Genomic DNA, 23854 nt, shown 5'->3' with positions numbered 1-23854 from the left:
ATTTGTAAAAAAAAAATCATGGAGGTAGAGACACAAAGATCAGGAAGGCTAGCTTCACCTACATGAGTTTGAGGCCAGCTTGGGCTGCATGAGACCCTGTCTCATAAGAAAAAAAAAAAAATGAGACTTTGTCTTTCAAACAGCCTGAAAAGGCCCCAGGACTCACTAAGGCACCATTCAGTTTCCTTGTGCGAGCTGCCATCTTGTGGTCTTTACGTTGCAATGCAGCACACTTCCTTTAACTGAAAACTTGTAAATTCTCTTTTCTTTCCTTCTTCCCTCCTGTTTTCCTCCTCTATTCCCTTTATTGCTCAGAGCTGGAGGTGGAGCTCAGGGCCAGCCAGGTATGCTCTGTACTATTGACCTACTTATCTTGGCCATTGACTTTTAGGGGAACAGGGTTCATCAGAATGGCTTCATACTGTGATCCTCCTGCTGCTGCCTCTCCATTGCAGTGATTTCAGGTATGAACTACTATACCCAGGCATAGTGAGTATAATAATTACTGTTTGTCCTTTTTGTAAAGCTAGATAAGCAAGCTAAGAATATATAGAAGTGTTTCAATATGTAAATGTACGAATATATAAATATATACATATATGCATGCATACATGTGTATGAGTGTGTATGAGTCCTTTTACGAAGATGCATTTTTGGACCCATTTTCCTGCAGAATAAATATATCTTTATATTTTGCATGTTAAAAACACTGTATGCATGGACATTTTATAGGCCTGGAGGACTGAGGATAAGGCTCGGTGTTAGAATAATTACGGTGACCCTGTGTGTGAAGTCCTGAATTTGAATACTAGTATGTTTTTTTTTTAAAAATGATATTTCAGAGACCTAGTATTATCATAATAGTCACAGGTTAACAAACAGTGTAAGGATGCCATACTTATTTCAGAGTTAAAAGTTAAGATGTAAAACAATTGTTAATACAATAGCTATATGCCAATAGCTATATGCCAAGGCTGGTTGATATCCATGGGACAGCTTACCTTTTTTGAGAAAGGGAAGAAGGGGTGGATGCAGGGAGAGGACATGAGAGGAATTGGGAGGAGAGGAGGAAGGGGAAGCTGCAATCAGGGTGAAAAGTTAATAGCTAAATTAAAAAAATTAACTAACCATTACAACCTGGAAGCTTGTTGATAGATGGGAAGTTTAGTGTTTACTGTTTAGCATTAGATGTACCTTTGGACAGAAATGCTGGCTCTGAGGGTAGACTGTAGGAAATGATTCCTTGTGTGAGATTCTGGAAACTACTAAATCCCTAAAAGAACAATCTATCATGATCATTGGTGTAGCTGCAAAAACACAGCTCTCACCTCAAAGGGGAAATAATGTATTCTGGGGCAAAATATAAGTTACTGTGACCTCAGAATACAGATTTTTTTTTGTTACTGCAAATAGCATGTTTTACTGTGGTAATAATTCCATGGATTTTTTTATAGTAACAAAACAGAGAAAAGTAACTGATTAAGGCACTTTCCAAATGGTCAGTACATCATGTAGGTGGGCTATAGCATGACAGGGAGAACTTGGTTATAGGACTTAGATCAGTGGTTCTCAACCTGTAGGTTCAGAATCCTTTCAGGTCACATATCCTGCATATTTACATTATGAATCATAACAGTAGCAAAATTACAGTTAAATAGCAATGAAATAATTTTATGGTTGTGGCTCACCACAACATTAGCTGTACTAAAGGGTCACAGCATTAGGAAGGTTGAGAACTACTGACTTAGATATTATCTGACAGCATTCTTAGTCCTTGTATTGGCGAGAAGGTAGTGTTTTGTTAATACATCCCAAAAGGCCTTCAAAATCCCAGTCACAGGATGTTAGCATAAGTAGGGGTTCAGGTGGGTGGGTGGCAAGAAGTGCTTATTTGATAAAGATAGCCCAAGGTAAACTAATTAGGTTCTGAAACTACAACATTCCAAGCTCTCCACATTGCTAAAGTTGTTATCAATCATCCTTTGCAGAATTAGGTCCCCCCCCCCCCGCCCCAGGAATTCTTGTTCAAATAGGGAAGCTCAGAATGCTGGCAATAATTAACTGAATAATATATGTTCGACAGAAGACTAGAAATGTGACATAATACTACACTAAAGAGACTAACATATTCTACAGAAGCTTCAAGCTGGCTATTGAGTGATGATTTCAGATGAGCTCCTCCCATGGCATGGCTTGGACCTTAAACTGCACAGATAACTATTAAACAATAGCTTCCTATTTTCCTTGATGCATTGGCAGCTATCTTTAGAACAGGGATTCTCAACCTTGTCACTATTGATATCTTGGGTCCTGATCTTCTTTTAAAGTGTTTGAGTGTTTTGCCTGCGTGCATTTATGTATACCATGTGCCCTTGGATGTCAGAGGATGGTGTCAGTTCATCTGGAACTGCCATTATGGTTGTAATTCCCCATGTGGATGCTGGAAACTGAAGCTTCATCCTTCAAGAGTATCGAGCGAGCCATTTCTCTAGCCTAGGCTCTTATTTACTTTCCTTAGTATAGATTATATACAATGTCTCATGACAGTTTCATACATGTCTACACTATGGTGTAATTATATTCACCCCCAAACACACTTTTTCTCTCTTCCACCTGTCATTATCATTGTTTATATCAACACACGTGAATTGTCATAAGTCTACATGTACCTTAACAATGGTTATATCACTGACAAAAATTCTTCTTTTCCAACACCAATCAAATACCTATAGAAATTTATAAAGGGGAGGGCCTTATGAGTTACTCCCCCAAAGCACCTGATAACTGCTCATAAATCCTCTTAAAGGGGTGGCCATTTAATTCTCCTGTGGAATTGCTAACATAGTTGACAAGATGTTTAGCAGTATCCTTGACTTCTACCCAGTTGATGGTAATAGCACTTATTTCTGGGTGCTGGGGATTGGACTCAGAGCTTCATGCATTCTAAATACATGCTCTATCCCTGAGCCTTTGGCCCCCAGCTCTTCCACGTATGTTTTTAAATTTGAGGACAATCGTGAGGGTTTCAAGAACAATTTCTGGGCAGAAAGGCTGTAAATTTAAGTACCTATCCAAGGAAGGAGGTAGAAAAAGGACAAAAAGCCATGCCTACAACATAGTAGACCAGTAGTGACATGGCAGGGAAGACCTTTAGAGAAAGAATAGAACCTATCTCCAGGTAGAGTTGTTCATTGTGTCTTCATAAGTTAATAGAAGGGGCTAGAGAAGATAGTTCAAGAGTTAGGAACACTTACTGTTAGAGTTCAGTTCCCAGTACCTTTGTCAAATGGCTCAACCTGTAACTGCAGCTGCGGGGGATATAATGCATTTGGCCTCTGAGTCACCTGTACTCATGTGTGTTCTCTGTCTCTGTCTCTGACTCAAAAATAAAAACAAAATCTTTGTGATACAGTTGGGCTGGTCAATTACCTGGCCAAGGGAATACTTCTCCGAAAGTCAGGTTCACTTGAAGCCATGCTACCCAGATGGGAGGAATAATTAGTGCTGTACTGAGATAATGTACTTTTTCTTCCAGAATCCCTACCCCCTAGAACAGTCCCTACAAGTTACCATGAGGTTCTACTCTTTTTATGAATACATTTTAAGTTTTCTTTTTGAAAGTATAATTACACCATTTCTTTCAATTTTTCTATAAACCCTCCCATATATTGCACTTAGGTTGCATTTTTAGCTAGCTAGTAAAAGCATTCCCTTAATCATTGTGTCCTTCACAATTCACTGCTATCCTAACAGTACTCTCTGACAAGGTGATCCTCAAAGCATTTAGGAAGCCAAGGGCTTTTAGGTTTAAAAAAAAAAAGTGTCTCCAGACAAGTACCATGACCACTGAGGGTGAAACCCCTCCCTCACTTCCCTAAGCAGCTCCTCTCTAGATGATGGCAGGGGGTTAGCATCTTCTTGAATGGGTCTTTGGGCAGTGGCCAGGCCCTGTTCTTTCCAATATAGTAATGGCCACCTTTTAAATCACTTTCTCCCAGGTTTTTGTTTAGGGTGTCATTTGGATTGTGGACTTCCACTGGTAAGTTTAAAACAGACAAGAATGGATGTATTATTTTATTCATAGGATATTTGTATCAGTTACTATGAAAAGTCAAGAACATTAATGTGTTGTTATTTACTTGTAGATATCCAGAAATCATCACACTATCAACACTGCTTCGGTAATCCTTCAAGGCAGAAATTTGCCATTTGGTCACTATTTCTGCCAGGTGCTTAGATGATCAAAAGTTGCTAAACGTTGACAAATTAATGACTGGATTTTTTGAGTGGCTCAAAAAATGTTACATTTACTACCTAAAAATGCACAAGAATCTGACAAAATGTCACTAAAACTATGTAGGAAGAAGGCACATAATCATAGTACTTGGGGCAATAAGACAATCTGAAGTTTGAAGTTTGAGACTAGCTTTGGTGACACAGACTGTGTCCCAGTAAACAAGCAAAAGATAGAGGCTTATTCCACAAAGAAAGCAATCTGTACTTATTCTGTAGAAAGGAAGTCTTAGGAATCTAATTGTAATGGGTATATCAAAGTTCTCACAAGTCTATTTTACAAAATATAAAGTCTTCGATTCACTTAAAGGCCGTTTTCTAAAATTCTTACTGTAAGTTAGTACTTAAAAGGCACTTAGACCCCCCATGTCCATTTCTAAAAGTCTAAGTCCACCACTTACAGTAATGGCCTTTCCAGGGAAAGGGGGTTTCAATAGTGAGAGCATGAGCATCCAAGAGAGGAAGAGGTTGACTCTTCTGGATACCAGGCCTTTTAACTACATGGAACACATAGAATTACCATAAAAGCTATATTTGAGTGATTTAGTAGTTTGTATGTGGGGATATACATACATAAAAACACACACATACATACACATACTTAGAGATTCAGTTTTTCTTAAATACAAGTATATACTACTTTTAGATTTGAAAATGTGAGTTTAGAAAAGCATGGAGCATTAGAAAGCTTTGTATTATATATAGATCAATGAACTTAAATTATGGGGGTTAGCTATCCATATATGATGCTGTGAAAAGTATTCAGAACTTGATCTCTCCTTGGAGATTTGCAGAGATATAAGGCCAAGTGGACTGTTAAGAACTCAAACATCAGAGTTAGGTTATCTGGGTTCAAATTCTGATGGTGCCTATTTCAGCAAGTATGTTAACATCGGGTAATTTACTGGAACTTTCCTCATCTTACAATAAACAGTTGTGATATAAAGTGAAAATGTGTCTGGCCTTGTTGTATGCATTTCATAAATGGCAGCTATGTGGATTAAATTTGTTACTTTTTACTTTAGAAAGATAGAGAATACTTTTCTATGTTTAATGCCTACCTTGATCAGTAAATATCTTTGGACTACGATATAGATTTTAATAGTATCCAAGAAATCACAATGGCAAATGAATATGGTAATTAACACAATGACCTTTATTGAGAAGGTCTAAGCATCATAACTGAAGTACTTTTCAGTTTAGCTTGTCGAAATACTTCAGTTTTCCAGCTGGATCTGGGATTATCTGTTAAAACAAAAAGCAAATTATTCATTTAAAAATGCCAAGGTCCATTATGAATAGCTTGGCATTAATTGCCCCCTCTTGACTAAAGATGTAACCATTGATTTTTGTATACCAAATCAGATTGTTACTGTTTAGGAAAAAGTACAATTGCCCTATCTACTAATTTTAGCTATTCCAAAAAGCAAATATATTTCTCAATGAATTAACATCTGTACCCAGGCAACCCAAAATTTACTACAAGTTTTATTTATAAAATTTCCTTTGACCACCAAGCTTTCATAGCACATTTGAGCCTGAGCTAATAGCTCACACTGAAAGCACCACAGATGCATTTTAAAATTGATTTGCTGATTTGCTGATGTTATAATAATAACCTGAAAAGGGGGCAGTATGTTCACTAAGAATTTATTGAATGGATTTTCAGAGGTATTTTGAGTACTGGGGGTTGAACCCTGGGCCCTTCAACTGTTAAGCAAGAGCATTATCACTGATCTGTATCTAAAGCTCTGCTTGAGGCTTTTCGTGTTTAAATTAGGACCTGGCTGTATTTTCTCTCCTGATTTTGAACTCATGTATAGTTTAGGCAGGACATGAACTTTTGATCTTCCCTCTTCAGCCTACTAAGTAACTGGGATTATAGATTTATATCACTAAGCCCGGCTCACAGTGTAATATTTTATAATCTCTAGCTGAAAAGTATAAAGGACAACACAGATAAATAATAAAAATTTAGTGAATGAATACTCAAAAGAAAAAGAAACTCCTCCAAGGAACATGGAGACATGAAGTTACTGTATTAAAGGTATCCTGAGTACTAGATTTTTTAAATGATAAATTTGCATAAGGTTGGTTTATATTTGGTTGATTGTACAGGCTTACATATATAACTATGACGAAGAAGCTATGGTTTAAAAAGTATTTCTACTTTTTAACGAGCAAACAAAACCAGAAAATGTAACAAAACAAAACAACAAACCCAGGTTGATGGGATAGTGAATAGGGATGGTATGAAGTACTGTAGGAAGACTTTTCAGATTACATCTGAGCTGAAATATGAATGAAAAGGAGAGCCAGCCAGTCACAGAGACCAATGAAGAAAGAGCACCAAAGGAGCTGGTAAGATGGCTCAGGAAGTACAAGCCCTTGCCATAGAAGTCTGAAGATCCCTGGAACCCTCATAAAGGTGAAAGGGGAGCAGACCCCATAAGTTGTCCTCTGTTCTCCAAACACATAAGTTCTTTTTAAAGAAAGAATAGCAAAGGCAAAGCCTAAAGGCAGGATCCATGTTCTAGAAAGAAAAAGGGGTACATCTGAAGGAGAAGAGTTACCTACCACTCCCACTCCATGTCTTTGGTTAATGGTATTTTAAGATAATTTCTTCCTTCCATCCAATATTTTTTCCCAACTACTGTTTGATTTTTTCTTTTTTATTGGTTATTTTATTTACATTTCAAATGTTATTCCTCTTCCCAGTAAAATCTGAAGTTTTAGATGTTGTTTAAGAAAAGTTTCAAGCAAGTTTCCAAATTATATTCTAGCCAAAGGCTACTCCAGGGATTGATTGCTTATAAACCATAACAGTATCCCTAAGTGTGGAAATGTATCTGTTTGAATCTTTTTCTTTAGCCTCAGTGTTTAGGAAAACCAGATTTTCTCAGAAGCTTTTTACTATGCACAGAGAGGTTTTGCTTGGAACTGTTTTCTTGGCTCGCACTATAGGAAGAAATTCCATACACATCCTCTAAGTTTATTCTCCCATAGCTCTACTGTGCCTTCTTGGTCTTTCCTTTTTTTTTTCTTAACAGTGTATGTCTCTGGATAGTTAGCTTTTAAAAATTTACAATATTACCTAAATTCTCACTTCCCTGATTTGAGCTACACTCCCAACAGCCCAGAAAAATGTGTGCAGTATGATTTCTCCTTAGTAATAATTACTTCACTTAGGAAATCAGGACAGTCTGATTATAAAGAAAGATAACATTAAAGTTGGCATAGAATTTTGGCTCTGGCCATGCCTTTAAAACAAATAACAATATTAATACAACTTACTGTTTCACTACCAGGTTTCCAGCCAGCAGGGCAGACTAAAAGAAACAAAAGGAAGAAAAACACAGTTTAAAAACAGCTTAATTTTCTTTAGTATTTCCTAATCCTGTTTCCTTATGAAAGAAAAACCATATTAAACATGTCCAGAGGGTTGGGGATTTAGCTCAGTGGTAGAGCGCTTGACTAGCAAGCGCAAGGCCCTGGGTTCGGTCCCCAGCTCTGGAAAAAAAAAAAGAAAAAAGAAAAAAAAAACATGTCCAGACCATCAAGCACTTGGCTTCTGTTAGCTTGTCTGCTAACAATAAAGAATTTTATGTATAGAGTTTATTAGAAGGTACCTTATCTATTTTAATTTTTACCAATTATACTTACATTTATAATATGAAAAATAAAATGGATATTTATAATGAAATGGAAGATATGGGTAGCTGGTGAACTAAAAATCCTATGTGAGGCAAAATTTCTTCTCAATTTATATACATGACCTGTAAGATTATCTGGCTTATATCCTGCTATATTTTGTGGTACTGCCAAGGTTTCCAGTTTATCAATAGACTTTAGAATGTGCTTAGTTAGGGACTGAGCTATATTTTCTATACTCCTCAAATTTGGCCAAATTACACATTTCAGGGGTACAGAGTAATGTTTTATGCATACATTTTGTGATTATTAGATCAAGCTAATTAGCCTATTTTACATCAAATAACTTACTGTGCAGCTCAGAAATTACGTACTTTCCTTTTTTGCAGTATGCCATGTTTTAATTCTATTTCAAAAATTGGTTTCCATTTTTAATGTTTTGTTATCTAAATTGTTACATAGAGCAATTACATTCTTAAAGATTTATATAACAAACCCTATTTTAGCAGAATTTGCCCTTTTCTATTTAGCTACTGCTGGAACTTGTGAAAGACAGATATTGGTTATGGGTGTGATACTGAATAATCTTAAGGACTACATAATATAGAAAGCTATATCAGAATGGCCCGATAACAAGTTGACCGATGTGTTGGGTTTGTGGGCAAACACTGAGCAAGTGTTTGAGCACTGTCTTCCAGTTTCTATTGCTATGATAAAATGCCATGACCATAAGCAACTTAGGGAAGAAAGGGTTTATTTCACTTACATTTTCACATCACAGTTCATCTTTGAAGAGAATCCATGGAAAAATGCTGCAATGGCCTGCTCCCCATGGCTTGCTCAACCTGTTTTGTTTGTTTGTTTATTTCTTGTGTGTGTGTGTGTGTGTGTGTGTGTGTCCACCAGCCCAGGCAGGGGTGGTCCTGTTCACATTTAGCTAACCCTTTCACATCAATCATTAATCAATACCCCAGAGACTTACCTATAGGCCAACCTGATGGAGGCATTTTCTCAATTGAGTTCATTACAGTACAGTGATAAAATAGCTAAATATAATAATGAAACATACAAATAAAACCTACACTACTAAATATTGTCATATTTGTACTACATTTTTATAGAAATTTCTATTAAACTTTTAAAAATTCTAGGAGAAACTTTTTTCTTTCAGTTTATTCAAAGGGACTATGCAAAATTTATTCAAAGACACTATGCAAAATAAGGAATATTTTTATCAGAAGATAGTAGTGATATTTTGTTAAAAAATTAATTAACAATTTTGCTTGCTAAAAGAAATCTACTAAATTGAAAACCATAATCAGAGTATGTTTGAAGCATTCAAATTACATTTAGAATAAGAAATTAAATTATGTTAATACCCACAACCAGATCCAGGTCTGAATTGGCCCACCCCAACATCTACCCCATGTATGAACTGCTGAAGTACGTGAAGGTCCTGCAGATCCAAAGCTCCAGGATTTCCATGACACAGGGCAACAACAGGATTATCTGAGAGGAGACCCTGTGAGGATCCATTATTGAAAGTGTAGCAAAAGCCAGAGGGCTCACTGCAATGAACAAGTGTAGACAGAGGTATACTGTGGGGCACACTGTGACATACTATAGCTTCCACAACCAGATTTTGTTTTGTTTGTTTGCTTTTGGCGGGGGTTGGGGGGGGGCAAAGGCAGCAAGCAGATATGAAGGGACAGGGAGATAAGTGGGATTAGAGTACATAATATGAAATTCACAAAGAACCAATAAAAAGTTAAAAAAATTGATTTCTTTATGTACTACAAAAGTTAGAAATATAAAACTACTTTCATATTAAAATTACAAAACATACATTATACTCTGGTACAATAAAAAATAAATTGCCCATTGCCACAAAAATAATTAAAATGACTTTCTATCTTTAGCTGTTAAGCCAATTATGTAGTTGATAAGTTCTAAGAGGAATTTTAATGGCTTGCTAGCAATGGGTAGCAAGTACTCAGAGAACTGATGTTTTGAGTAAATAGGATCAGCAGATTAAAAGGTGCTGGCTCGCCAAGTGTGTGCGAATTCAATCTGTGAGGAGCTCAGCCTTATCTCTAAGAATAAATTAAAATATCAGGTATGTTCTTGCTAATGAGTGCAGTATTTTGGGGGATAATATTGTGTCTTTTAATATAAAGAGCTCATGAGTGAAACATTTCTGCATCAAGTATTATTAGTATGCTTGGGGTGTATTTATTTAGATAACAAGGACTCATCTATTGTCTAGTTTTATAATTATAATATATAATTTTCATCAGTTTGAAACAAAATTATCAAGGAGACAAATGAGAAATATATTTAGAAAGATAGCATGATTGCTTGTTGTTTAATTTTATTTTGATTCCTTATTTTTATGAACTGGTGACTAAAATAAAAGAACACCGTTTAAATGATCTTTAAAACACAGCAATGATTATTGTATTGGGTGGGTTGAATTTATTTTCTATTTTTCTTCTGAGATAAGATTTTCCCTGTGTTAGTTCTCAAGGCTCTAGTTTGTGCTTTAAAAAAAAATCCAAGTGACTTACTTAAAGGAGTAAAAAGTCAGACAAGATTTCTACTCTGACAATTCTAGAGGTAGAATCTACAGAAATATTAATCAGCCTATTTTTTATTTCACTAAAAAAACCCTTAAATTGAAAAAGATAACTTGGACTGTTATTAAAGTATTGAAAATTTAAAGACTGCAATTCAATGTGCTATTAAGATGTTAACATGAGATTTAGGGGTGGGAGAATAAAGGAAAGGTTATAGTTTATGGTTTAATAAGATTTTTGTGTCTAATCAAGAAAAAATTATTCCCTGCCTGACACACATACAATAAAAATTAACAAACAAAAATGATGGGCAGAAGGTCAAAGACCTTATAAGGGATCAATCCTATTACTGTTGGTTTGCTCCATGGACATGTCAAATTGCCTTCTAACAATGTTACACATATAGCATGTTCATGTTTATACACGTAGACAGTGCTGCTTTCAGCCTGCATCTGAAAAGCTATTTTGCGGTAGGTGGCAGTTAACACATAGATTCATAACTGGTCAAAATGCTGAGAATAAGTGACTGTTAAGTACTTGGCCCTAAAGAAAACATCTGTATCACCCCTCCAAGGCTCAGGGAACGTCTTGGAAGACTGACTGAAACAGTGTTAGGAAGCAGAGAATGAGGAGGAATATTAGGAAATGACACTTTCTGGGCATGACACAACAGTTGTGCTCATGATCATAGCAGATGTGGTTACCTGCACAAGACTGGGCCTATCAACATTCTGCCATGGATAAGGGGAAGGATGCATAGACTTCCCTCCTCATTGAAGCATTTAATGGGTGAGGAAGTGTCATTTTCTTCTGTGGTATAGCTACTGATACATTTTCCATGGTCTAATAAATAACCCCATTTCTAGTCACCTCATACATGCAACCCTATAAGCTCAATGGGTCACCAATAAAAACATAAATGTAGAAGGGAGCTTGGTAGGAAGGAAGGAAGGAAAAGAATTTTGGTAGAAGAAGCAGATAAGAGGGTAATGAGGGGTAAAAAGAGCAAAATTCATTATAAATATGTACAATATTTTCAAGTAAAAAAAGAAAAGGTTTTACAAAAGAAAGGTACCTTCTCCATGCTTGTCAGTGTACTGGAAGGCTTGAACCAAACGCAGTGTCTCATCCACTGATCTACCCACAGGAAGGTCATTCAGAGTAATCTGTCTTAGGACTCCTTTGTCATCGATAATAAAGAGCCCTCTGTGAAGTACAGGGATGGTAAAGGTGATCTTATTTCTTCTCAGTTAAGGTAAGTATTCTGCTATATAGAATCGGTAGTATACTATTACCTAGTCTATTGCCACATACACTCCTATTCCCTCATCTACTGTATACTTTCTGTATTATTACTCACTCTTAAATAGTAGTTTAAAAATTTTGTTTTGGGGAACTGGAGAGATAGTTCAGCAGTTAAGAGCACATACTGCTCCTCCAGAAGACCCATGTCTTCCCATCACCCACTTAAGGAAGCTCATAAATGCCTGTAACTACAAGTCAGAGTATCTGATGGCTCTTTATGAAGGCACCATCACTCACATATGTCTATCTACACACAGACATGTCCATATATCTAATTTAAGAAAAATGTTTGGGAGGAGGGCTTCCTTTCACACTTCAGGATCTATAAGAAGACAATGGAAGGCCTTAACCCTTGTGTATCTACAGGCAGTTAATGGTTGTTTGGGGGAATGAAATACATTTTTTGAACCACTGGCAAGGATTCCATGGTTCTATTAACCACCCTACTTAAATATACTGGGACACGCACGCACGCACGCACGCACGCACGCACGGGCAAAGAAGACATAAAAGTAGGACTAATTAGGAGAGGGTTAGCAGGAGTTGGGCAAGAGTATATAATGGAGACTTTCATATGATCAGGACAGATTCATTATATACACATATGAAAATATTATAATGAAATCCTGTATTACATATAATTATGACTGTTTAGGAAAAATTAAAAAAAAACTTCTTAATCTACCTGGTGACCTTTGTCTTTAGTCCCAGCTCCAGGGAAACAAAGGCAAATAGATCTTTTTGAGTTAGGAGTCAGCCAGTTCCAGGCTAGCCAAGGATACACCTAAGACTCTGCCTCAGAAAGCAATACACAGTCTTTCTCTTTGAAGGGGGAAAAAAGTCTTGAACCTGACTTTAAATAATACCAACATTTGGGGAGCAGAAGCAGGACAGTTAGGTATTCAAGGTCATCCTTAACTATGTAGTTCAACTTCAAGGCCAGCCTGGGTTGAGAGACCTTATCTCAAAAAAAGAAAAGGTATTAATAAAAATAAAATGGCAAATTCATTATTAGGTAATATTACTTGGTTAATGTTTAACAACTTTTAAGGTTAAAATAGTCCTTTTTGTCATAGAATTCTATTTTGTACTCATGTACTTCAGTGAAAGCTGCTGGGTAAAGCTGGGAGTGGTTGGGAGATAGAGACAAGCAGATCCTTGAGTTTGAGGCCGGCTAGGGATACACTGTCTCAAAAAACCAAAAAGCAAGAAGGCTGAAAAGACTACTGGGTGAATACTGCCTTAGTGTCTCCAAAGATATGGGTTTCTGAAGTACTAAGTATGAGTTAGAAAAACATTACTAGAGCCAGTTGAGAAAAAAAGGAAAAAGTACTAAGGAGTTAGGAGATACAGTCTGGTCTTTGCTATCAACTTATTCTAGAACTGTGACTAAATTTATAGGAATCCACACATCTGTTTCTTTTATCTATAAATAGAGAGGTTGCCAAAGGCCTCCAGCTCTAACTGTGCAACTTGGGTTTAGTTGAAATAGGGCATCGACAATTTAAAGGCAATCTACAACATTCCTGCAAATAGACCAAAATAATATATTTGATCAAAATATCTATCTTCTGACGCCTAATCATCACCTATTTCTAGGGGGATTATAAAGGTACTTGGATTTTTCAAAATGTTAACCACTGAAGGGTACCTAAGAGTATGTCCAGAGTCCTCAAGGTATACACCGTAGTCCTTTGAGATCTGATGGTTCAGGTCTGAAAGAAGTGGAATCCTTATTGGCCCCAGTCCTCCTTGTCTTCGAGGGGTATTGATCCTGTAATAGACCGAACACTTCACCTCTCAGTGATAAGTAAATGGCATGTATTAAAAGTCCACTTTCTACACATAAAAGTATATTATTATAACTATATACATATGCCCCCTCCCTTAAAACAAAAACAGGCAACTGTACTTTCAATTTTTGTGCCTTTTTTTCCTTACTGGGTAGTATATCCATATCTTTTATATACAAGGCACTTAAAAATCTATGAAACACCATATTTTATTGATTTCTACTGACAGACGTAAAACTGATTACATTTTTCTTTTATGAATACTGCTGGAATGAATGAATACTACATTTTCTTAAATGTCTCGTCTCTGTTAATTTAAAGGGTGTGCACATAAGGTGTGCAGGATAATTATAAGAAACTAACCTCCAACTCACAGAGCTCTATTTACCAAAAAGCTTTAGTGTGTTTATCAAAAACACCTGTGTTTTGTATTTATAAGTTTAATGAACTGAACATTGCATTTTAAAATCAAAAGAATTTTCAATTACACTATGTGAAAATATTTCAGCACAGAACTGCTGACATTATTGAAAATACATATATTGTCATACACTTTTCAGATTTTGAGACATGTCACCAAGCTGTTCTCCAGAATTGCTGAAATCTCTACTATGCTGGAGTGTCATTCCTTTACACCAGTTTTATCAGTCACGGAGAAATGGCAGGTCTTCTCATTTTTACTTGCACTTTCCTTGCAGCTTGTTAGGTGAAACATTTTCTCATGATAATATATTTTTACAGGTTACTTTTAGAACTAATTTTTTTGGTTTTGTATTTTGAAACAGGATCTCACTTTGTAGCCTGAACTAGTCTTGATCTCAGAGATCCTTCTGTTTGAGTCATACTAGTCTAAAATTAATTTTTTAAAATTACTCTTTTGAAAAGTATAAAAGCTAATGAATTTGAACTAACACATTGATGTCTATTTAACAGAAAATGGAATGTTTTACTTTTTCTTCACATTAAGGATACCCAATTTATAATTACTATATATAATATTACCATGTTAGGAGCTATCTAAACAGGACTAAGAAGTAAATCTATTAATTTTATCCCAGTTTTAAGGCAAAACACTGACCAGGCCAAGTGAGTAAACTGAGAATCAACAGAGCATGCTACCACTTCAGTATTTATAGATTTGAATTCTTCAATTCGATCCCCAAAAGCGATGATTTCAGTTGGACACACAAAGGTGCTAAAAATTTGGAAAAAGAAAACAAGTCAGTATTCTCAAAATAAGCATATACCTGAACGAACTTTCAAATGAGTTTTTGTTTATTACAGGCACTCTGAGCATACAAAAACACACCTTAAGAACAACTAAGTTTTCTCCAAGTGAAATTCTAAGACTATTTAGTTAAATATTTGAAAGAAATGTTGAGTTCTCTATAGCATTTCAACAAGGATTCTTCTTATAATTCTATTGATCAGTGAGTAGCCAATGTGTTTCCTACTTCCTCGCAGCAGCACCCCTATTTCATAAGTTTTTAATATTCTGTAGTCCAGTACTTTATAGATTTGAAGGGATCTAAACAATGTCTATATCATCTTGTTACTTGTTTTTCTTATTCCTATGGGCCAGCCTCTACATGTATTTTACAGACCAGGCAATATACTTTAGTCCTATGTCCTGATTCTGAATATGTCCTCTTTCATAAATTTACTGTCCACAGTAATATAAAATTTTATCAGAATGGCAGGTTGAGAGGATATTACTCTGGGCAGTAATTTTTGAAGTTTTCTTTTCTTTTATTTTTATGAGCGTTTTGCTGGCATGTATGTCTGTGTAACATGTATGTGCTTGGTACCTGTGGAAGCCAGAGAGAGTATTAAGTCAGCTGAAACTGGAGTTACAAAGGGTTGTGAGAAGTTATGTGGATGCTGGAAATTAAACCCTGGTCTTCTGGAAGTACAGCCAGTGCTCTTAAACACTGAGCCATCTCTCCAGCCCTCCTGGGTAGTCATTTTTTTCAAATTACATTAAACTAATTTAGAGAGCTATAATCAGTATTAAAATACAAACTATAATACACCATACAATACATAGGGTAGAGTTAGACATGTGTGTGTGTGTGTGTGTGTGTGTGTGTGTGTGTGTGTGTGTGTGTTCAGTAGTGATATTCAATCTTGAACTTAGGTTTAGATCTCAAATTTTTAGAAAGGGACCACTTGGGAAAACCAAATTGGAAAGTTATGTGGGAAAAGTGATTATTTACCACTTTATGTGGATTTTTTTCAGTATTTTAACATCAAGCATCATTGTGCTTATGCACACAGACTGAATGTTACCCTGGGTTATGTATCCATGTGTATTGGGTGACAATGAAATATGTGAGTCTTAATTTATGGTTTTGGCTCAAAATTGTGAAAAACATAGTTTTAATGGACAAGTTCCTACTTGAGCCCAGTAATGGTTAAAATAACTCAAGTTGTTCAAGCACAGCACACTGATGTGAAAACGAACAGTACTGTCTTTGGTAACCTGGACTAAATGATATACTTCAGTATTTTTTAAAAGAGATAATGATCAGATTCTGCCCTCTTTCTTATTATCTCAAAATTTCTACTTCTGGTTTCCATTAGAAATGATCTTAATCTTTTAGTTAATGGAGCCAGAGTATAAGCTTATTCGAAAGAACTTATTTTGGCTTTAATGTCCTAATTTTTATTAAAATTCTTTCCACTTGGCTTAGTACGAGAGGGTTGGCAAACTTTGTTCTACTGGCCAAAGCCTATCCGTATTTGGTCAAATTTCTCTGCTGCAAAGCAACAATCACCATGTATATTTTATCTATAGCTCCCAGCCCTGAATGAGGAAGATGGACAGCTGCAGAGAGATAATAAGCTTAAAATTACTTACTGTTCTGTGTCCTACCGGGAAAATGTTAACTCGTGGCTTACAAAGAGTATACACTATTTCACCTACACAGTTCTAGATTCATCTTACTGGAGAAAGAAAGGTGCAGTATCAAAGGTAGAGGGACCTTTTAGTTACTTTATATATAACCCCTAAAATTCATATAGGAAAAAAATATAAGGTTCAGATAACTAATTCTTTTAGGGGGGAGTTTCTTTTTACACTTGTCAAGAATTTCATTCTTGTTAGAATTATATTTTTCAAAATAAACTCGTCAATGTGATTAAAGCTATAAGACAATTTACTGTGAGTTGACTTTATGGCCAGTTGTCTAAACAATGCTCTCAGAACTGAACCCCACAATCAAAAAGTATTACATATATTAAATATGTATTAATATTAAAATGTTCAAAACTCAGGAAAATAACATAGCATTAAAATATCAAAGTCTCTATAGTAAATAGAATTGTGTATGTACTCTCACAATAACTGCCTGCTGAAATATTACCAGTTTATTTTCTTTTTCTTATGACTCAGATATGTAATAGATATTATCTTCCTTCTTTCAGCTCGACTTATTAAGAACTATCAGCTGAAAAGCCCATTTATTGCTCTTAAAGAACAAATGACAAAGATTGGCACTTCATTAGTGGCTACTTGTATGTATTACTTACAAATCCAGTGGGTAGAAGAAAAAAACCAAGTATTTCCCACGATAGTCGGTCAATTTGAGCTCCTTGAATTCTCCGTTTATCACAGCTGTTCCTTCCCAATAAGGTGCTGGCTTGGAAACTAAGAAAGAAAAGCAATTATCTATAAAACTGAGAAAACTGTTGGGATGGCAATAGGACAGTGTTAGAAAAACACTAAAACTTGGGCTTCTAAATCTTTGAACATCATTGGCAGTCTGGAAGCTTACAGACTTCTGAGAATGTAGAACAATAATTTATTGTTAGAGAATAAATAAGATACCAGGAATTACAAAGGAAACCAATTACGCTGAAATGTAAGTACAAACATTTTAAAAGTTAGTGATGGAATAATAGCGTGTGCTTATTCACAACACCTTCAAGGTGCAAGATGTAGGAGTGATCTTGTAAATCTGTAAGGTACCACTGTCAGAATTCCTGCAATAGCTATCACACAGCATGAAAGTCTGTGTGTGGTGCCATGGGCAACAGGTACAAGTAAGTAATTCTGGAGTGTGAGTTATTGCCCATATCTGTAATAGGAGAAGATAGTGAAAATACTTTTTATAAGAATTTTTATGGAATTTTAATTAACACACATTAAATTGAATAAAATGAGAAAAATGTCTTCTCATACCCACAAAGTCTTACATCTTATCCCTGCACTAAACCCTACTGGATATTTCACTACAGCTCCTCCAAGTTATCCCAGATCATGGGATAGTTTTCCTGGAAGTCTTTGAAAAAGGAGACAGCCCCCCAACCACAAACAGGTTTCAAGTGACCTGATGCAAATTCAATAGTGCTACTGTCCCGTAAGGGCATGCTGTAACACTAGCCAGCACCCTTTGAGAATTATGTTCGTTCATGCTACTGATACATTCAGATAACACTTTCAAAACCATTACATATAATGAGATCAATGCTTGCTTCCAAGTTGGACTAAGGTTTCTAAAAATCAACTCTCATACTTTTGTGTAAAAGTCAGCACTAAGCCACACGATAGACAAACTGAGGATGAATTTTCATGAAGTTGATTCTTACCAGAGTCAAAACTACCTAAATAATCCTGAATTTGTTAAGAGAAAAGTCCCAGATGAGAAAATTAGAAATGTGCTAAAATATATAGTACTTCAAATGCTTAAACAAGGGGTTATAAAACTGTAATGACCTGTTGTTATAACACTACTTAATGATTGTACATATACTGAAAACCATGTCAGGAAAATCTTATTCTGAAAATTGATTATTGCAAATTTTTATTTTTGATTGAATGCAGTTGCTTTACTAAGATCTTTAAATACAATTCCAAAAGCAGCACTTTGCATCTACTTTCTAAAATATGGTGATGCACACCTTTAATTCCATCATCCAGGAGACAGAGGCAGGTGTGTCTCTGTGAGTTTGAGGCCAGTATGGTCTACATAGAGTTCCAGGCCAACCAGGGCTGCATAGTGAGACCCTGTCTCAACAAAGCAAGCAACACTGTCCTAACATCCTTAGAACATCCTTAACAACCCTGAACATAAGAATTCTGGTAAATACAAAGACAAGTATAATGAAGACAATTTAAATCCCCCATCTCTCTAACTACCATCAATTCTTCGGATCACAAACACAAATCTGGATCAGATTGCATCCTCCTTTCTAACTCTCATTGAGAAAAATGTATCATGATATTTTTCATTTATTAAAATGATTTAAAATTAGCCTTAATTGTTCTATAATATCTACTTTTTATGATTACAAAAATCTCCTTTGAAATGGTTTTGTTTCCAACAGGAAGTGTATTTGAGGAAGCACATTTCAAAATATCTTCCTCAGGCAAGTGAGATCAATGAAACTTAGAAATATTTTTTAAAGCAAATCTGTCTTTCTAAAACCAACTCCAAAGTAGTTAACTTGTACTATGAAACTACTTAAGGAGGCAAATCAGCTTGGCTTTTTTCATTCATGGCATGTGGTAGCAACATGCCACTATCTTTAGAGGTTCATAACTGGGAAGTAGCCAGGTGTGGTGGGGCACATTTGTAATCACAGCACTCTGCGAACTGAAGTAGGAGGACCACAGAATCTGAAGCCATTTTGTCAGATCTGTCCAGTTCCCATGCCAATAAATAAATAAATAAATAAACCAGACCCCCAAAATGTCGAATATAACTGTTGCTTCACTGAATACTAGCACAGAATGTCCTACAACAACTGAAATTCACACACATTTACAGAATGTCAAATAATCCCTAGGAAAAGTGGGTTACGGAAAAACAAATATGATATGGTTTGTATCTGTGTGCTCTGATCACTTTTTTGGCAATATTAATATCCAGATGCAGCAGGCCTCAATTTTCTCACTATCTTCTTACTCTGACGTGTCTTTTTTTTTTTTTTTTTTGAGAGTGGCTACTAGCTACAAACAGGACAGAAAGACAAATAATGAAAAACCCAATTGGCAGTACACCCCATTTTCCACCAACCCAACTGTGCCTCTTCCACATCTTACCCAGTTTCCCTACAAAATTCTCCATAAGAAAGTCTTCGGGTTCTTTTTTTAAAAAATAAACATGAGTATCTATTAACTTTACAAAGTTTGGGGAGATGACTTTCAATAAAAAAATCTTTATAAGCTTGAGAAAAAAAAGTTTGACCTCCTGACCATTTTGTTTAACCACTTTTCTGTTTAACCAAACTTTCTGTGAATCATTATTCAACTTATCAATGTACTTTCTTCCCTGGAAGAAAGAGACAATACTGTTGAGGGACTTTCAGATATTTAAGGATATCTTTTGGTTTGCACAACATCCTACACGACTGTAAGCCCGGGACTAGGAACACCCCAAGCTGTGGCTTTTGGGGTAACCACTAACTCTCCCGAAATCTGATCAGGGGAAACCATTTCTTTCTTCACAGGAACCCACCTCCATCCTCACCCACAAAGGGTGGACTAAGAACTCCCAAGCAGCCTTGGGGGTGCGGCCCAACTCCAGCCCCACCCTTTTGTAGCATCCACAATTAGGGTCTAAAAGTCCCAGAGTTCTGCCTCATCCACCCAACCTCCGCCGGGCACCACCTACTCTTGGCTTTGCTTAGGTGCAGGGAGTGATCTGCGACCGAAACCCGGGACACCTCTCCGGGGTACACTTGTCCACCAGCGTAGAAGTGGCACTCATTTTCGCGGGTCCGGAACCGATCATCACTCTCCAAGCCCTGCAAAGCTTCAGTCTGTAACAGGAACAGCAGCAGAGGCGGCAGGAGCAATACCAGCTTTCGCCAGCGACGGGACGGCGTGGTCCCGTCCAGCAGCTTGGACCACGTTTCCATGACCAAGCGAGCACGAAAACACATCCCTCAGTTAAAAAACCAAGTCCCCCGCCGCCAGGCAGCCAGCTAAAAGGGCGCGCTGGAGACCGCGCGAACAAGGGCGCGGCCTCGCGAGACTTGCTCCGCCCCACTCCGCCCCTCCTGCCCCCGCCACGTGGGCGCAGGCTCCGCCCCTCCCCCAATGGGCTTCTGCGCCTGCGTCCTAGGGTGGCCCAAGCTGGAGTGTTTTCCCAATTTAACAAAAGCGGTTTCCAGGGGTGGCTGGTGGCTGATCTCCAGAGCACCAGCTGTCCACGTTCTTGAAGGTGTGCTTCCATGTCCATGCCTATAACAGAGCTTCCCTATCTCCTCGCTCCATCCCCTTACAAGTTCAAAATAACCTCTGTGCCTGTGAAGGACTTGCAGTACAGACTTTTCGGTGTTTTAAGACAGGGTTTCTCTGTGTAGCTCTGGCTGCCCTGGAACTTATTCTGTAGACCAGGATGGCCTCAGAGTTCCGCTAGTCTCTGCCGCCCCCGTGAGTGCCGGAGATTAAAGGTGCATGCCACCACAATTTATACTTCTAAGGTCACCATACCTTTTTGTTCTTTGTTTTTGTTTTTGGCAGATCATACTTACAGGGTACCGTCTAATGAATATAACATGGAATGTAGTCACCACCACATTTACTTTCTTATGGGGAAACATCCAAAACAGTTATTTTGAAATATACTGATTAACTTGTCCTGTTGATTACTCAAGATTTGGGAGGCTGAGGGGTTCCAGGCCATGGGCAGTACAAAATTGCTGAAATTACCAGACATGCATGTGCTCCCCCCACCCCGAAATCCCAAAGTGATTTGACTGTACAGTGCCAGGAGTCATCTTTTCAGCTCTTTTCAGTCTCAGAAAAACTTGAGAGCAAAAAGCTAACCATTTATTTTCCAACAGAAGTTTGGGTGAATTAATTCTGCTTCAAAGATTTGCTTTTCCAGTCAATACCTGAAAAGTTCTTAGAAACACCTCCTAGCGCAGCGCAGTACAACTGTGTAATTACGCTTTACCCATCTAGTCCTCTTCCTCTGCTGCTTTGCCTCTCCTACTCTCCTACCCATGATACACCAGGGCATATCCAGCAACCATTGAGTGATTGCTCCAGCGCCTAGGTGCTCAGTCCCTTTGTAGCTTTTCAAAGACTGAATTATGACGTCACCGGTCAGCCCCTTCTATAATTCTGGTTTAGACCTTGCCCATCCTCTTTTGAAAATTATTTAAAATGGGCTTTTTGTCTGTCTGTACAGTGTTTGTGTGCCTGCTGCTCATAAAGGCCAGGGTAGGACTTCGAAAGAGTTCCTGGAACTGAAGTTATAGACAATTTTGAGCTACCATGCGGGTGCTGGAAACCAAACCCTTGTCCCCTGGAAGAGCAGCCAGTGCTCTTAACTTCTGAGTCATCTTTCCAGCACCCTAATCCCATCTTTAATATAGAACTTTTGACTATGGGCCGTTAACATGTCTGCTCTCCCTTCCTCTACACGTTTGACCTGTTAATCCTTTCACACAATACTTTCCCAAAGCACAATTGACATATATTTATGACTCTATGAGTCTAGTATTCTTTTCGTTACAGTGTGAGGAACTTCGTGACTTCCCTTTCTAGCCATAGCCTTTTTCAGTTTGGTGAAAACACAGAGGTAAAAGGGTCAAATCTGAAAAGTGGTATCTCCTGACTAGCCTTTCTCTTCCAGTAAGAATTGTGGTAAGCGGGCAGTTTGGTGTGTCCCAGGTATGTATATTTTAAAATCAAATACGGTGCTACAGGTACGGATGCAGCCGAGCTCACTCAGTCTTAAAGCATATGGCCAGGATATTTCAGTACCCACAAGCCCTCACGACCCCCAGAGAATATACTTACTCATAACAGTTTCCTGTAACTCTTCGGTTTCTGGAGGTACATAGATGGTAGGCCTCTGACGAGGTACCTCTCGCTCCGTTTCTTCTCCTTCCCTAGCTTCCTGCTCAACATGGAATGGAAGTGGGACCCTGGGAGCTCGGATTTGAGATCCAGGGACTCGACTGTGGCTCATGCCTCGTGAACGGCTACGGTGATCCATGGTGACTGTAAAACAGCCACTAGCCCTAATGAATTATAAACCCTGAGTTGGGCCTCTAAGTTTGAACTTTGTTTTAAAAGGTGGAAAAGAATGATATATCCCTACACCTCTTTATCCTAGGCTAAGGTGAGATGTCCCAGTTGGTACCAGGGACCGCTCACCAGTTGGGCCCCAGTAAACACTCTGCCCACTGGGGAGAGTGACCGAGTCGGTCACCTCCCTGGCACCTACTCTCTGTCCCTCAGTTCATCTGAAATCTCTTGGTGGCTGGCATTCTGAGTGATGCGCTAACCCTGAGGCCTTTAGCCAATGACATTTGAGCAATCATTATGCTGTCATAATACTGTCCACCAGCAATCTTGTTGTAGGGGGCCTGACCCACAAGGCACTTACCATACAGTTAGAGTTGGTTACAATATTAAAAATGTAATATTTAAAATATAAAATATAAAATATTAAAAATGTAATACCATCAGACAGAGGGGTTGCTCTGAAATCTATAATATTACAGATATTAATCAGTGGTCACCTAAGTTTCTTGATTTGCTCATACATTGTTTTTGACTTCTAATGGAGCCCTAAATAGTCCAGATATTGTGGGAAAAAATGCACACCCTTGTATGATTGCTAAAGTTTCAATATATCTTTGTGGAATCCCTATCTGAAATTTTCCTGGGTATACTGGTAGGTTCTGAAAGACCCCCAGAGTGGGGAGACCCTCACTCAAGTCTAGGGATGACGCGACCCGCCCCCCCAAGAACTCACATAAGACCATCCTTGCTGTAATCACATGAGGTTTATCGATAGGAACCAGTGCACTGGGGTCGAAACTCGTATCCCACGCAGGGGCAGTGGAGTTCGACCCCCAGTAGCTAAGAGAAGGGGAATTTAAAGGAAGAAACCACAACCCAAGGTGGGTAGGGAGGGCATCATTGGAAAATGTCAAGAATACCAGTGAAAAATCACAAGGAGGAGCTTCCTGTTTCTCAAGATTGTTTAACTTAGTGGTCAGCTAGTTCCTGGGAGAAGCTTTCTGTCATCTTTACTAGGTTAGGAATTGCAGATCTTTTTTTTTAAATTTTAAGATTTATTTACTTTATTTATATGAGTACTCTGTAGCTGTTTTCAGACACACCAGAAGAGGTCATTGGATCCCACTACAGGTGGTTGTGAGCCACCATGTGGTTGCTGGGATTTGAACTCAGAACTTCTAGAAGAACAGTCAGTGCTCTTAACCATTGAGCCATCTCTCCAGCCCAGGAATTGCATATCTAAGGGC

At 37.6% G+C, this 23854-nt stretch overlaps 1 protein-coding gene across 3 annotated transcripts; it reads right to left on the bottom strand.

The window, feature by feature from the left end:
• Window positions 1-5426: 5426 nt before the first annotated feature.
• Prdx4 (peroxiredoxin 4) lies at window positions 5427-22868 on the bottom strand. 3 transcript variants are annotated; one of them, XM_006256951.5, is made up of 7 exons: window positions 22377-22868; window positions 17150-17267; window positions 14697-14813; window positions 13477-13599; window positions 11596-11726; window positions 7588-7622; window positions 5427-5538 (listed from the first exon to the last, which is right to left on the bottom strand). In XM_006256951.5, the coding sequence occupies exons 1-7, from the start codon at window positions 22573-22575 to the stop codon at window positions 5488-5490; spliced, it is 774 nt and encodes a 257-aa protein (XP_006257013.1). In that variant the 5' UTR covers window positions 22576-22868; the 3' UTR covers window positions 5427-5487.
• Window positions 22869-23854: the final 986 nt, after the last annotated feature.

The sequence above is a fragment of the Rattus norvegicus genome, chromosome X (assembly GCF_036323735.1).
Source record: "Rattus norvegicus strain BN/NHsdMcwi chromosome X, GRCr8, whole genome shotgun sequence".
Classification (NCBI taxonomy): domain Eukaryota; kingdom Metazoa; phylum Chordata; class Mammalia; order Rodentia; family Muridae; genus Rattus; species Rattus norvegicus.
The sequence above is the reverse complement of the archived record's forward strand: the minus strand, read 5'-3'. Positions and strand labels throughout refer to the sequence as shown.

What these genes read in the sequence shown, in the direction of transcription:
- Prdx4 (XM_017602171.3), bottom strand. Translation starts at nt 20,506, where the DNA reads ATGTGTTTTCGTGCTCGCTTGGTCATGGAAACGTGGTCCAAGCTGCTG. An exon ending in CAGTTTACTCACTTGGCCTG is followed by an intron (nt 13,600 to 14,696) that starts GTCAGTGTTTTG and finishes GGTCTATTACAG; the next exon opens with GATCAATACCCCTCGAAGAC. An exon ending in GACTCTGGACATACTCTTAG is followed by an intron (nt 11,727 to 13,476) that starts GTACCCTTCAGT and finishes TGTACTTCACAG; the next exon opens with AGGGCTCTTTATTATCGATG.